Source organism: Schistocerca cancellata, chromosome 9 (genome assembly GCF_023864275.1).
Source record: "Schistocerca cancellata isolate TAMUIC-IGC-003103 chromosome 9, iqSchCanc2.1, whole genome shotgun sequence".
Classification (NCBI taxonomy): domain Eukaryota; kingdom Metazoa; phylum Arthropoda; class Insecta; order Orthoptera; family Acrididae; genus Schistocerca; species Schistocerca cancellata.
Window position 1 is genome coordinate 192,709,575 of NC_064634.1, and position 15,554 is coordinate 192,725,128.

At 37.0% G+C, this 15,554-nt stretch overlaps 1 protein-coding gene across 2 annotated transcripts in view; it reads right to left on the minus strand.

Moving 5' to 3' along the window:
* Window positions 1-1,848: 1,848 nt before the first annotated feature.
* The window catches only part of LOC126100347 (protein I'm not dead yet-like), a 246,832-nt gene continuing 233,126 nt past the window's right edge, over window positions 1,849-15,554 (minus strand). For both annotated transcript variants that reach the window (XM_049910958.1, XM_049910959.1), the window contains exons 11-13: window positions 11,753-11,946; window positions 4,668-4,805; window positions 1,849-3,961 (exon numbers count right to left, since the gene is read on the minus strand). In XM_049910958.1, the coding sequence (XP_049766915.1) occupies window positions 3,824-3,961; window positions 4,668-4,805; window positions 11,753-11,946 (470 nt within the window). In that variant the 3' untranslated portion in view covers window positions 1,849-3,823. The remainder of the gene's footprint in view (window positions 3,962-4,667; window positions 4,806-11,752; window positions 11,947-15,554) is intronic.

Below are 15,554 nucleotides of genomic sequence, written 5' to 3' on the forward strand. Positions count from 1 at the left end.
AGAGTGCATGGAAACCTCTGCATACAATCAGGATATCTATGCATATAATGGTGAAATATGATGTAAGAGATGAATGTCACAGATATGTTGAACACGGCATTCATAACCAATTCCAGGTGCCGCGAGCTGTCCTGAAAAAGACCTTATAGGATAACATCACTGTAATCAATAATTGGAAGTGTAAGTGTTACACATTTCCTTTTTCAGGTCAAAAGGAAAGAACTTTGTATATTTTTGTAGGGCATGGAGAGATGCTGATGCTTTCTTGCACATTGTAGTTGCATGCTCAGTCCAGTTTTGACTTTCATAGTCTCTTTTCTGAAGGAGAGAAATTGATATTTGTTCCCTTTAGGATTAAAGGTCGTAGGAAATCCTGATGCTTTCAGCTAATGAGCCTAGAATGACCAGGCAGTAATGCTTAGATTTCGTAAAGGTTGAGCTTTAACACTATAATCTGTGCCCAATGCTCAGCTTGATTATAAGGAGTCAGATGACAGGACACACACTGAGGATTCTGGCAACCATCAATGTGATAAACAAGGGAAGTATTGGGTAAAAATTGTAGACAGAGAACAGGGTTTCGGTACAGCAATCAGACAGAAGTGAATGTAGGTTGTACAGACTTGCACAGGATAGCAATAATATAGGTCATGCACTACAACCTCCTTCAGTCCTGTCATGAGCATTTCCTACCCCACCAAAAGTCTTCCAACTTACCTGCAACCACTATGTGGCATTTTGTGTGGGTATGACCATTAATAAGCTGTCTGTATTCTGACTGGCCAAAGTGTGGCTGAGAGACAATTGATGCATCCAATTATCGAGCATAGCAGGCAACACAGTATGCTCTGCTTCAATGATTGCTTCATAGCCCAAGCCGTCTGGTTTCTTCCCACCAACATTTCTGAACTGCACATATGGGAACTCTCCCTGTAACATGTTCCTTATTCCTATAACATATTCTCTCCCTCCCTCCCCACCTACCCCCTGGCCATAACCTTCGCTAGTCCCTCCGTCTGCATCAATCTCACTTCAGTATCAAACATGCAACCGAGTAATTTTTTTCCACTTGGCTATTTCTCTCCTCTGCCACTGTTAACATTGAGTATAGATTTTAAGTGTCAGGAAGTCTTTTCTCAAAGTATTTGTACAGAGTGTAGCAATGTATGGATGTGAAATGTGGACGATAAATAGTTTAGACAAGAAGAGAATAGCAGCTTTCAAAATGTGGTGCTACAGAAGAATGTTGAAGATTGGATGGATATATCATGTAACTAATGAAGAGGTACTGAATGGAATTGGGGATAACATAAATTTGTGGCACAATTTATCTAGAAGACGGGATCAGTTGGCAGGACATGTTATGAGGCATCAAGGGATCACCAATTTAGTATTGGAGGGCAGTGTGGAGGGTAAAAATCATAGAGGGAGACAAAGAGATGAATACACTAAGCAGATTCAGAAGGATGTAGGTTGCAGTAGTTACTTGGAAATGAAGAAGCTTCCACAGGATTGAGTAGCATGGAGAGCTGCATTAAATCAGTCTCTGTACTGAAGACACAACAACAACACCACTGCCTCCTCCCCTCCCTCTCCCAGTGATGCTGCATTCCCTATTATCCTTGTCCCCCACCCCACAGCTTGTCTCTTTTGTGCCTCCACTGCCCACCCCAACCAAGATTGCTACTCACCTAAGCTCCCATTGACAAGAGTGGCCACATGTGTGTGTGTGTGTGTGTGTGTGTGTGTGTTAATGTCATCACATCTCTCATACAGAATGGTTTCTTCTCTTAAAATTGATTGTGCATGTATCATTTTTCAAGTATTAAAGATTAAGGGCAAATCAGATATTCTGAACAGTTTTTATTTGACTGTGAACAAGATTTGTACTTGTGTTTTACAATTGAGACCACCATGTGACACCATCTACATATGACAGCATTATGCAACTGGTGTCACTTTTAGACCTGAAAATTTAAATAGTGCAGTGAAATATACTCCTAACTTTACATGAAACATACAGGCACATAAATTAAAATGACTGAAATAAATCAAGACCTGAAAAATGCTACTGTGTTCAACTGCCTTGTAAACAATTTACACCATTGTTGGAGTCATCCAATAAGTGCATATAAAAGTGTAATTTATGATACAGCACAAAGTGTTAACAAAAATTTGACTTAAGATATCTTTGGCACAAAGCACAGTTAGTAATCTCATCAAATTACACATACAGCCAGATAAGCATGTAACCAAGTAATGACAAATTATTTTCAGAAGGAAACTATATTACAAATTACAGTGTGTATTTAGCTTCAGAGTTGACAGTGGCAGCATGAGGCACTGCACTTACAGTCTGAGGTTTTGCTTTGAAGTAAATGGACAAAAGAACTTTAAACATACTTAGTATATATACAGGAACTTAATAAAATTCCATTTTCTGAGAAGTGGTAGTATGAACAAAAACAAGACAAAAATATCCAGTAAACATGTGCTCTAAAATGCATACCTCAAGAGCTTTGAGTACTACTTCATCTCTGCTGCTGTGAAACACATCTTCTACTGCAAAACATTTGTTATTAGAAACGATCTTCCATTATACTGGCAAGTCCAAAGATAAAATTATAATGTAAAAGTTTTTTGCAGACTTATAAAAACACAAATTGATTTCATGTAAGTGCTGCAGTTACCCAAAAATGTGTATATTGTTGACAGTAACAGCATTAACAAATGATTTCTGCATCCATGAAAAACAGCAGAGGTATGTGTCCTCATTTTTTTCCCATGCTACCACATCTCAAAATATGGAATATTGTACTCATGTCATAATGTAATTTTCATTTAAACAAATAATTTTAACAACATATTTGCTTTCCTTTATTGTATGATAGCACTTCTCTGTTTTCTTGCTTCACTCCATATATATCTATTTCACTGGAGTTATCTTGAAACACTTTAATCTCATTGTAACATAATGGATAATGTTTGTGTTTTTATGTAATGAAATTTGAATGGAACAAAAAAGATATGCTTAATGGAAATGTACTTATCACAATTAAAACTTGCATTGCTACATCTGAGTGAAGGTTGGTGATGTAATATGTTGTGATACAGAGTAGCATGTTATGAAATCCTTGGCAGTTTTGCAGTAAGAAAAAGTAAGGAACTAATATTTTACTTTAAAAGTATCATGAGATTGTTTTCAAATATTTCATGGCATTCATAAGTACTGTATATCTTCTGAAATCTTCCTGCTGTTGTTAACGTAGCAGTCATTTTGAGCAATTAGTCATACTTTGGTTAATTGCTGTTGGTTATTTTTAAACTATGCATCTTATTCCACTCCCAACTGCATATGGATTTGGACTTGAACTTTGTTCAGTATTTCTTTGTTTCACAACAAGAATCTGGTGATAGTCCAATGTTCATTGTTTATAAAGTACATCACAGTTGCTGACACCACTGGTACACACCTTTAAACACATTATCAGCTAATCATACATACTGTGCTTAACTGCCTTTCTGTGTTCTAGTCATATGTCACCTATGGTATGTACTAGCACAAAGTTACTCTGTCCAGATATTTGGTTTCAATAAATAGACTGAATAAATACTGATTATGTTAGCTGCACAGAGGATTGTACTTTTGGTACAATAATAACTGATCACAAATTATCTGGTTTCCTTTTTGCAAGAACATTTGCAGCTGCAGCAAACAAAAAAGAATTCTTTTGAGGAACGTAATTTTTCCTAATTAGTTTCAGACAAATGCATTCATGGCTCAGTCTGATGATACAGCAGGATTGCAACAGTCTTCAAACTGCTACACACCTGTTGTTATATTTGTTCCTCTTGCCCAATCAGGGAATGTATCCAAGCCATAGACAGCTGAACCAAATGTTGGAAATAGTATTGATACTAGTATGATGCAGATAACATTCATACCCAGGCCAGCCTTCATCTGAAAAAGCATACAAATATTAAGAGAATTCCTGACAAGTTTAGACTTATATAAAATAATCAGAAAATTTCTTTTTGCAAATATAATGAAAACAATGCATCCAAAATGTTAAATCTTAATTTGTGTAAATACAGTAGCATTTAGGGAGTTTTCCTTACATTTGTCAAATAATTCATTCTGCTCACATAGTTATAGAACTGATAAATATGGACATATGTGCTAGTGCTTGATCGGAAAAAAAAGAAAATTCATGTCTTCCACTGATGCTTGACATTTTTCTTGCATCTGTGAATGTTAATTCATTGTCAGATTGAATAATTTAGTCTTGGAGTAGCTACACTGTCTCTTAAATTCACAGTTGATGAACTAGATTCTGTGAAAAAATTAACTTTGTCCTGTTGGATAATGACTCATTAAAAATCAAATAAAAGAACCCTTCCTCCTCCCTTTCCCAGTGAGCTCTTAGAGTAATTGCTAAATTTCTGCTTGTGTCTGTGTATGTGTGGATGGATATGTGTGTGTGTGCGAGTGTATACCTGTCCTGAATGTATATGAGATACTTGAAGTGGTGGATTTTGTAATGAATTTAAACATCTTATTATCTTTCACTTTTACAAAATATGGAAACATCAAAAATATCTTATGTGTAATTGACATGTACTCTATAAATGGCTTAAGTATTGAGAAACAACAGTCCCATACTTACCATATCAGATGACCTCATGTTTGATGCTGCCATCACAATGGCATTAGGTGGAGTGGCAACAGGCAACATGAAAGCGAATGAACAACACAGTACAGCTGGCATCATAAAATAGAGGGGATGGATCTCCATTGCTTTAGCCTGGAAAAGAAGAATGAATGTAACATACCGACTGCTTTTGGGGCCATTTTATGTGAAAAAAGCTGCACTAAGCAAAAAAAAGAAGGAATGTGCATGAATGAGTTAACCAATTATTTGTCATCTCCATCATGGCAGAAAACCTTCAGAGATGTGTAACGAGGTTAAATTGTTATTGTTGTTGTCATCTTCAATCCAGAGACTGGTTTGATGCAGCTTTCCATGCTACTCTATCCTGTACAAGCTTCTTCATCTCCAAGTAATTACTGCACACTACATCGCTTTGAATCTGACTAGTGTATCCATCTCTTGGTCTCCCTCTATGATTTTTACCCTCCATACTGCCCTCCAATACTAAACTGGTGATCCCTTGATGCCTCATAACATGTCCTGCCAACTGATCCCGTCTTCTAGATAAATTGTGCCACAAATTCCTCTTCTCCCAAATTCTATTTAGTACCTCCTCGATTGAATAACATAGGGGATAAGCTACAACCCTGTCTCACTCCCTTCCCAACCACTGCTTCCCTTTCATGTCCCTTGACTCTTATTGTGGTGTCACCGCCAGACACCACACTTGCTAGGTGGTAGCTTTTAAATCGGCCGTGGTCCGCTAGTATACGACGGACCCGCGTGTCGCCACTGTCAGTGATGGCAGACCGAGCGCCGCCACACGGCAGGTCTAGTGAGACGTACTAGCACCCGCCCCAGTTGTACAGCCGACGTTAATAGCGATGCTACATTGACAACTACGCTCTCATTTTCCGAGACGATAGTTAGCATAGCCTTCAGCTACGTCATTTGCTACGACCTAGCAAGGCGTCATAGCATTTGATAATTATTATTGTGAAGCCAGTTGTACAGTACGAGAGATGTCCAATTATGGATTAAAGTTAAGTATTCTACCAGTTACTCTTGTTTTGCTAGTCTTATTTCTCTGACCTGTTCCAGACCTCACGCCCGTCTGTGTGAGCTTTAACGCATGCCTTTCGGCCTCCTCTAGCTACAAGGTGTTCGCTCTTCTGCCAACACTTCACTTATAACTGCCATCTGGTTTCTGAACAAACTATAAGTAGCCTTTGGATCCCTGTATTTGACCTCTGCCACCTTCACAATTTGAAAGAGAGTATTCCAGTCAACATTGTCAATAGCTTTCTCTATGTCTACAAATGCTAGAGACATAGGTCTGTCTTTCCTTAATCTGTCTTCTAAGATAAGTTGTAAGGTCAGTATTGCCTCATGTGTTCCAATATTTTTACAGAATCCAAACTGATCATCCCCAAGGTCAGCTTCTACCAGTTTTCCATTAGTCTGTAAAGTATTCGTGTCAGTATTTTGCAACCGTGACTTATTAAACTGATAGTTCGATAATTTTCACACTTGTCAACAACTACTTTCTTTGGGATTGGAATTATTATATTCTTCTTGAAGTTGCTGGTATTTCACCTGTCTCATACATTTTGATCACGAGATGGTAGGGTTTTGTCAGGGCTGGCTCTCCCAAGGCTATCAGTAGTTTTTATATGGAATGTTGTCTACTTCTGGGGTCTTTCAGTGCTCTGTCAAATTCTTCACACAGTATCATATCTCCCATTTCATCTTCAGCTATGTCCTTTTCCGTTTCCATAATATTGCCCTCAAGTACATCGCTCTTGTATAGATCCTCTATGTACTCCTTCCACCTTCCGATGTTCCCTTCTTTGCTTAGAACTGGGTTTCCATCTGAGCTTCTCTTCTGTCACCCAAGGATTTCTGCTAGCCCTCATCTTTTTACCAATGTGATCCTTGCTGCCTTCACTACTTCATCTCTCAAAGCTACCTATTTTTCTTCTACTGTATTTCTTTCCCCATTCTTGTCAATCATTCCCTACCGCTCTCTCTGAAACTCTCTACAACCTCTGGTTCTTTCAGTTTATCCAGGTCCCATCTCCTCATCTCCTTAAATTCCCACCTTTTTGCAGTTTCTTCAGTTTTAATCTACATCTGCCCCTGGAAATGTCTTACAATTAAAAACCTGGTTCCTTAATCTCTGCCTTACTGTTACATAATCTATCTGAAACCTTCCTTTGTCTCCAGGCCTCTTCTATATACAACCTTCTTTCATGACTCTTAAACCAAGTATTAGCTATGATTAAGTCATTCTCTGTCCAAAATTCTACCAGGCGGCTTCCTCTTTCATTCCTTACTCCCATTACATGTTCACCTACTACTTTTCCCTCTCTTCCTTTTCCTACTATCGAATTCCAGTCCCCCATGACTATTAAATATTCATCTCCTTCACTATCTGAATAATTTCTTTTATCTCATCACACACTTCTTCAATCTCTTTGTCATCTGCAGAGCTAGTTGGCATATAAACTTGTACTACTGTGGTAGGTGTGGGCTTAGAGTCTATCTTGGCTGTAATAATGCGTTCACTATGCTGTTCGTAGTAACTTACCCACACCCCTATTTTTTTATCCATTACTAAACCTACTCCTGCATTACCCTTATTTGATTTTGTATTTACAACCCTGTATTCACCTGACTAAAAGTCTTGTTCCTCCTGCTACCAAACTTCACTACTTACTACTATATTTAACTTTAACCTACCCATTTCCCTTTTAAAATTGTCTAACCTACCTACCTGATTAAGGGATCTGACATTTCACACTCCGATCCGTAGAATGCCAGTTTTCTTTCTCCCAATAATGACATCCTCATGAGTAGTCCCCACCCAGAGATCCAAATGGGAAACTATTTTACCTCCAGAATATTTTATCCAAGAGGACGCCATCATCATTTAACCATACAGTAAGGCTGCATACCCTCGGGGAAAAAAAATTATGGCTGTAGTTTTCCCTTGCTTTCAGCCGTTCACAGTACCAGCTCAGCAAGGCTGTTTTGGTTAATGTTACAAGGACAGATCAGTCAATCATCCAGACTGTTGTCCCTGCAACTACAGAAAATGCTGCTGCCCTCTTCAGGAGCCACATGTTGGTCTGCCCTCTCAACAGATACTCCTCCGTTGTGGTTGCACCAATGGTACGGCTATCTGTATTGCTGGGGCACGCAAGCCTCCACACCAACGGCAAGGTCCATGGTTCATGGAGGACGGGGGTAGGTGAGGGGCGGATAAGTTATAGATCTAAAAAAGGGGGGGGGGGGCAGGGAGAGAGAGAGAGACAACTGCTATAAAATATACAAATTTATCCACCTTAAATTTAATGAATTAAAATTAACTGGAAAGCTGCTGCTTTGAAATGAATTAATGAATAAATAAATTAATTAATTAAGCTACTGATTTTTGACTTGTATGAAACAGCTTATTTTTCACCTCTATTACCAGTTTAACATCTATGTGACAAAATTAATATGCAGGTATTTCACCAGTGACAGGGGCTGCCACAGAGAGATAACTCTCTGACTAGCAACAGTGACCTGGTGTGAAATTATACTCAACTGTGTCATTACTACATGTTACCTTTACTCCATCTCAGGGTAAAATTTACAAATGTTTAGCACAGAAAAACAGCTATCTAAATATATTTTAATAGAAGCTTGTTTTACTGAATATTGCTACTTATTGTGCAGCTAATACTTATCAGCAATTACTCTAATCTAAACATCCCATGTAAAAAATAATATTAAGAACTTATGTTAAATAGGGAACACATATTTTGCAGAACATCAGGAAAGTTTAATATTGTTGTCATGTTCTGTAAAGTGAAAAATTCATTTAATGTTGTTTAGGAATTTATGTTTTGGGAAATAAGTGTAAGAGTGCCATACTCTGTCAGGAGGCCTCCACAAGATATGCTGTTATCTTCTTAACTCAGTATTGTTTTTTCTTAATTTTGCATTAAATAGCAGCACTGTCCCAGAAGATAATGTCATACAGGATGTAGCACAGTAAATTGATGATTTGGGAATGAAATAAAAAAATAATGAACACTTAGAAACTAACATTTTTATTTTTATCATATTGGACAATAATGGAAATTACTAACTACATGGTTTATTTGAACAGTATATCTGGCAGATGACTACCTTCACAATCCACACCCTGCTGCAGTCTTTTTCTGAAGTAATCATGCATTCTTTCAAACATGTCTTCAGCTATTCTTGCAGTTTCAGCCTCAATACTGTTCTGTAGGTCTTTCAGGGTGTTGGGACAGTGGTAATACACCTTTAATTTCAGGTAACCCCAAGAAAAAAATCACATGGGTCTAAGTCCATTGATCATGCAGGCCAGTTGAGATCCCCCATCTGAGAGATAAGCCTTCCAGGAAACATTTGCCTCAAAAAATTCATGGTTATGCCACCTATGTGTGCAGTGACAGTCTTGTTGAAACCAGGTATGCTGTAATTGCATTGACTTGAAAGCTGGCTGGAAGAACTGTTGCAGTATGGTTAAGTAATGATACAAATTCACAGTTACAGCACGATGATTTTCCTGGAAAAAGTAATGGCCAATGATGCCCATTCATGATATGGTGCATCACACAGTGAAGTGGTCTGTGTGTAGGGGCCTCTGGTGAATTAGCCTTGGGTTTGTGTTGCCTCAGTACTGCACATTCTGTTTGTTTACACACCCACTGAGGTGAAAATGTGCCTCGTCAGGAAAGAACACATTTGTGTCATGGGATATGGTTGTAAGAATGTCTTCACAAGATGTTCTTTGTGTTACATAATCCCGTACTGACAATTGCTGGACCAGGCACATTTTATACAGGTGACTATTCAGTTCATTATGAAGAATCAAGGTTCTCTCCAGAACATCTTGAAATGCCAAGAACAAGTGCATGTTTCCGAGCTGAGTGTTTTGGAGATTGCAGTGCTGCCTTTCTAACTTGTTTGACATTTTGTGGTGTTGTAACACTTCTCTCGGGTTCTATTCATACAGATGAAACATCCCCTGCTGTTCTGAATGCATTTACCAAATTTAAAATTAATTGCATTCAGGAACATGTCCATAAGGGGATACAGCAAACTGCAAATGAAAAGCATGCTGCACTGCAATGATCAAGTGGGAATTCGAGAAATCCTCTTCAACACAAAATGAGCGCTCCTCATGTGTTCACTGCATTATCGCAACTGTACAATTGAATACAAACTTCCCGTTGGTCACTATAAACCATGCCCACTCTCCCCTCTATTCAACCAACAGTGTCGCCACAACTAGAATTCTAAAAAAAGCAATTTACTGTGCTCCCCCATGTATAACAACAGTGAGTAAACAATAAAAAAGCTAAGACACTAACTAAAAAAAAAAATAAAAAATCAGAAGTAAGAATCCTGGGAAACAGATCAGGATGACAGAAAAGATGCTACTGGTATCTTTCTGGACCTTTCAAAAGCTTTCGACATAATTGACCATGACTTCCTCATTCACAAATTAGATCAAAAAGGTGTCCGAGGAATCCCAAATCAGTGGATCTTACCTAGAAAACAGGCAGCAAGTGGTGGTTTTAAGGCATGATGACATTTCAGTACAAGGAAATATTATCACAACAACACATGTCTCCAGTAAATCAACAATAAAGTACAGAGTGCCACAAGGATTGGTCCTAGGACCTCTACTGTTCCTTCTTTATGTTGATGATATAAATGACTTTATTAAATTGGGAAAACTAATCTTATTTGCTGATGACACCAGCATATTAATAATAGCTGCTGACAAAATCTCATTGGAAGTAGCAATAGATACTGTAATGTCCCAAATTACTAGCTGGTTTCAAAAAAATAAAATAATAATAAATAAAGAAAAAACTGTCTTTATGAATTTCCACTCTTCTCCACATGTGCAAAACTTGGTAACAGTACCATACCTTGAAAATACGTTACTGAACTCGGTTACTGACACTAAGGTTCTAGGCCTATGGGTACAAGATAATTTTAAAATGGGACTGTCATATAAAAGAACTTGAGAAAAATCTTTCAAAAACTTGTTATTCTCTGCGTGTGTTAAATAAAAGTGCAAGCAAGTCAACAGTTATTCAGGCGTATTATGCATACTTCCATGCACTACTTCGATATAGGCTAATCTTCTGGGAAAATTCAGCCACCAGCATAAAGATCTTTAGGATGCAGAAAAGAGCAATCCGGGCTATCTGCAACCTAAGAAAACTGGAAACATGTAGACCACATTTCATTCAGATGAAAATAATGAGCCTACTGAGCCTTTACATATATGAGTGTATCCTGTTCACAAATGAGTATCTTTTAAACCAAACTGGACATCTTCAACAAAATAAGAATATACACAGTCACAACACAAGAAACACAAATAATAGCCACATGTCACAGTGTAGAACAGCACTGTACCAAAAAAGTGTATCACAGATAACAGTTCAGCTATATAACAACCTACCCAGTGATTTAAAATCGCTGCAACATAAATTTTTTTTAAACATAATCTTGAGTCATTTCTAGTGGAAAAATGTTTTTACTCTGTAAAAGAATTTTTAAATTACAAAAAATAGCCTCGTAAACAATGATTATGTAATAATGGTTAAATTCAAACTGCTTTATTTGTCACTTGTAATTTATGGTTGTTATCTGTAATTAATTTTGTCATGCTCTCTCTCTCTCTCTCTCTCTCTCTCTCTCTCTCTCTCTCTCTCTGTGTGTGTGTGTGTGTGTGTGTGTGTGTGTGTGTGTGTGTGTTTCTGCTCCTTTCGCAATTTTGACTTGTCCTATATTCAACGTAATGTTTAAGTATGTAATGAATCAAATGGATCAATAAATAAATGAAATGAAATGAAATGATAGCAAAGCTAGGACAGAAGAGGGAGAACGCTATATGGTGTGCAACACAGTGATGTAGAAGTCTAGAGAAAATTTGGCAGGTTCTTCTATGCAGCTTCAAGGGTGTGTTGAAGCAGAATTTATCTCTTGTCTATCTAAGAAGCACAAACAATCACTTTTTAATCATATTTAAAAACTATAAAAAGGTTTTTCTTCCTCACCATTTCTGCAAGTACAGGTGTAACAATATTAGCAATTGCAGTATTTGATGAGACTTCTGTGAGAAAAGTTGTGGCTGTGCAAACTATAATGAGAATCACTTCTCGTGGGAGAACTTCAAGTGCAACCAATGTTTCACCAAGTAACTGATTTAGTCCAGATGCCTTAGTGCCAGCTGCCATTGCAAATCCTCCACCTGTTAACAAACACATTATAAAATATTCTCAAAATTTTATCGCTTATACTTAAAAAATTGGAGGCAAAACAGACACAATTTCAAGTGCAAAAAGCATGATGAATGCCAAGTATTTACAGTACATGGGGAGTGAGTAGAGGTTTTTCTTTACTGGAAATACTCAAAGAGAAACACACTTCTGACAGACACTATAGCAGGGCCAAGTGCCAGGAGACAGTGGTCATATGTGTGGGAGGTGCGCTTGTGAGAATGTGTGTGTCTTTCCTAGGTTGGAAGAAGGATTTTTAAGCTTTTGACAAAAATGTTTAGCAGTGTTTTTCACTGTGCCTGTATGTGACTCAACGTCTCCACTGGTAGACACTATAGTCTTTATGCCTCATGTATTGGTCCCAACTATATGAGCTTTTACAAATGGTGGTACCGTGAACTATTGCGGTTTGGTTTGTTACAGAACAAAGCTTAAAAATTGTCATGTTAAAGCTGTCAGTACTGTGGTCACAGATAGGCTGATACACAACCAAAACACTAGTAAATTGATTCCAGAAATAAAACTTGTCTGTAGATAGAAAGCCACTGACGTACAAAACTTTTTCTTCTTTGACTAAGTAGCAGCAGTTAAAAGTTTTCCAGTCTCATTAAACAGTGTAATTTGCAATGTTCAGGAAACACTAGTCAATTCATGTAAGAAATTCTTCCTAATGATGTAGTGTTATGAACAACAAACTTTCCAAACATTTTCTTCTTTCTTACGCTCAGTTCGTATATGGTAAGCCCCAAAGCCCCAGTGGAAATATATGCTGGTCACATGAATTAATATCTTGTGTAGCCCTAAAGCCATATTCTAGCATTTTCACACAAAAAAAAGGAATTACACAGAAATAGACTACATTCAACAGCTCAGACAATAATGGAAACATCCAAACAAACACAATTTCTACAGCACTTGGCCATGTCTAAACAGCTGTTTGGCTGTAACTGATTGCAGAATAAATGTGTCCACTTATTAATAAACATAAGGTTCTCGTATTTCCAGCTAGAAGAGCTCATCAAAGGTCTGACATTTCAACAAATGTGTCTCTCATTTTTTCCACTTCTGTGAAAATCAAAATGTTGGGCATTTAAATGAGACCTCTTGGCTGAAAACACAAAAGCATTTTATAATCTCAATTCATTCCGAGAGAAAATGAGATGAAACATATTGATCATTTCTGAGTAAATTTTGTACCATTTTCATTTGTTTAGCACTTTGTTGCACAAAATGTGACTGTGAAGGAAATACTGCTCACATTTGTTAGTTTAAAACTTGGTAATGTTAGATGACTGACAGAACTCAGCAGTTGCAGATGGATGGGAGGGGAAGGCTTAGTCTTGAAAACGTTAATTTCTAAAAGCTTAATTCCTGTTTTATAATTTTGTCATATTCATTAATCCTTAATGAAATGTATTATTATTATTATTATTATTATTATTTGCCTTCAGCCATGAATGTGAATGTCACAGTTTGCTTAAAAATATTTCTGTTGCTTGCTTTAAACATCATCAGTAAGGATGTTATCTGACATGTGACTGTAAATATCCTCAATGCACTGAAGGAGATGCCACAATTATATTCGAGTCCTGACTTCCACAATATGTTTTTGTGACATAGAAACTTTACCAATTCACATTCCATTACTAACAATATTACTTTTTGTTGAGATTCAAATTTTACTGCCATGTAATGTCTTTTGTGTCTATAGACAATGCTAAGCACATGTTTTCAAGTCAATTTATCTGTCCTTCTTAATTCTGTGTTATTCTCCATGCCGTGAGCTATGAATAAAATTGTCCTGTGATTAAGTGTCATACCTACCTTGTCAAACTACATCCCAACAGCTTAGGTGATCAGAAAAATCTAAATTTTTTTATTATAAGAAAACTCAAACTCATAAGCTTAAAAGAGTGGAAATTAACAAGTTTGTTTACATGATAAATATGGCACATATGACTACTGCACACAGAGTTTGACTAGAAACACTAACACATGATAACTGCAACACATGGAGAATGCAAGTTGAAGTGCTACTCGTCACATGCAACACTTGAGGCTATGTATCTGGAGACTTACTGCAATCAGTAGCAGCTAATACATGTGAAGTGTTCTCCGTTGCAGAAGTTACATGCAAAGTATAGCTAGTGGCAGACAAAAAAGCAATGCTACTGTGTTGAAGCAAGTGCAGAACTGCACTACCTCGCATTATGTATGGCTTAAACCTTAATCAATCTATGCATCCAAAGGACTAATCTACAAAGCAACGCTGCTCAAATGCCTCGCACTTAACAAAATGCAACCTACTAATGATGTGGCACAACATCTTACTAAATTCTTTGATGCTGTGGATAAGTTACAAGCAGTGGATGTCAACATAAATGGTGACCTATAGTTAATAATGCTGCTCTACAGTCTTCCAAATAGTTATGACAGTTTCAGATTTGCTACTGAATGCCATGATAATCTACCAGATGTCAAAATGCTGAAAGTAAAAATCTTGGAAGAACACAATGCTAGGATTCAGAAAGACAGTGAAAGTGTGAGTGCCACTGTAGTTGTTAAAGTGGTGTAATGTTTTGTGAACAAGCCAAAAAGTGATGTGAGGGACAGCAACAAATCAGAACAAGAAGAAACTAAGTGTTCCAGCTTAAATAATGTCGACGAAGCTCATTGCTGTTTCTCTATGAGTGAGCCTCCTCTGAAGTTTTGTGGCTTCATCATTTGATGCATAGACAGTGGTTGCACATTGTGCTGATATTTTTGAGGGAATATAACACACTTTTTGTCGATCAACACTGCCTTGCTTCAGGAACACTGTTCAATGTATGATCTAGTGGTAAGAATACTATAATATGTGAAGTAGCATGTAGTTAATGAGTTTCTTGGTTAATATTCATAAATGTAATAGGTTAAAATTATGTAAAAGATGTACTATGTGTAGTGTTTTTTGTGTTTTATCTTCCATGTGTTCAAGAATGCTGAAACAATGACATGGGACTTGCAGCAGCATGGTAATGGCAGTTTTGAAAGTTGGTTGCTATACGTGCTGAGCTGACAGCCGTTCCATGCCAGAGGGTGAAATCTCTTAGTCCAGCAGATTTGACACAGAATAAATTATAACATAGTTAATATGAAAAAGAGCTCATTACTATTGTAATTGTGTTCAGTTCATGTCTGTATTCCAATAAAGGCAGTCACTGAATGGAAATGTATATCATTGTATGTTTGATTGTGAATAAACCATCAATAAAGCAATGGAGAAGATAATTATTGTGAAGAGAAAAAACCTGCTGTTGAAGATTTTTATTTTGAAAAAGTGCTTGCTTGAAATCGGTTACCAAAACTGAATCTAGGTCCTAATCAGCTAAATAGGAGAGATAAAGGGTTAAACAATATGCAAAAAAAAACACTGGAAAATCAGACAACTGCTAAGTTTTTTATCTTAAAGATGTGATTAATTTGTTCTCATGATTGAGAGTGAGGGTTAATATATATATATATATATATATATATATATATATATATATATATATATATATATATATATATATATATATATATAAAAAACAAAGATGAT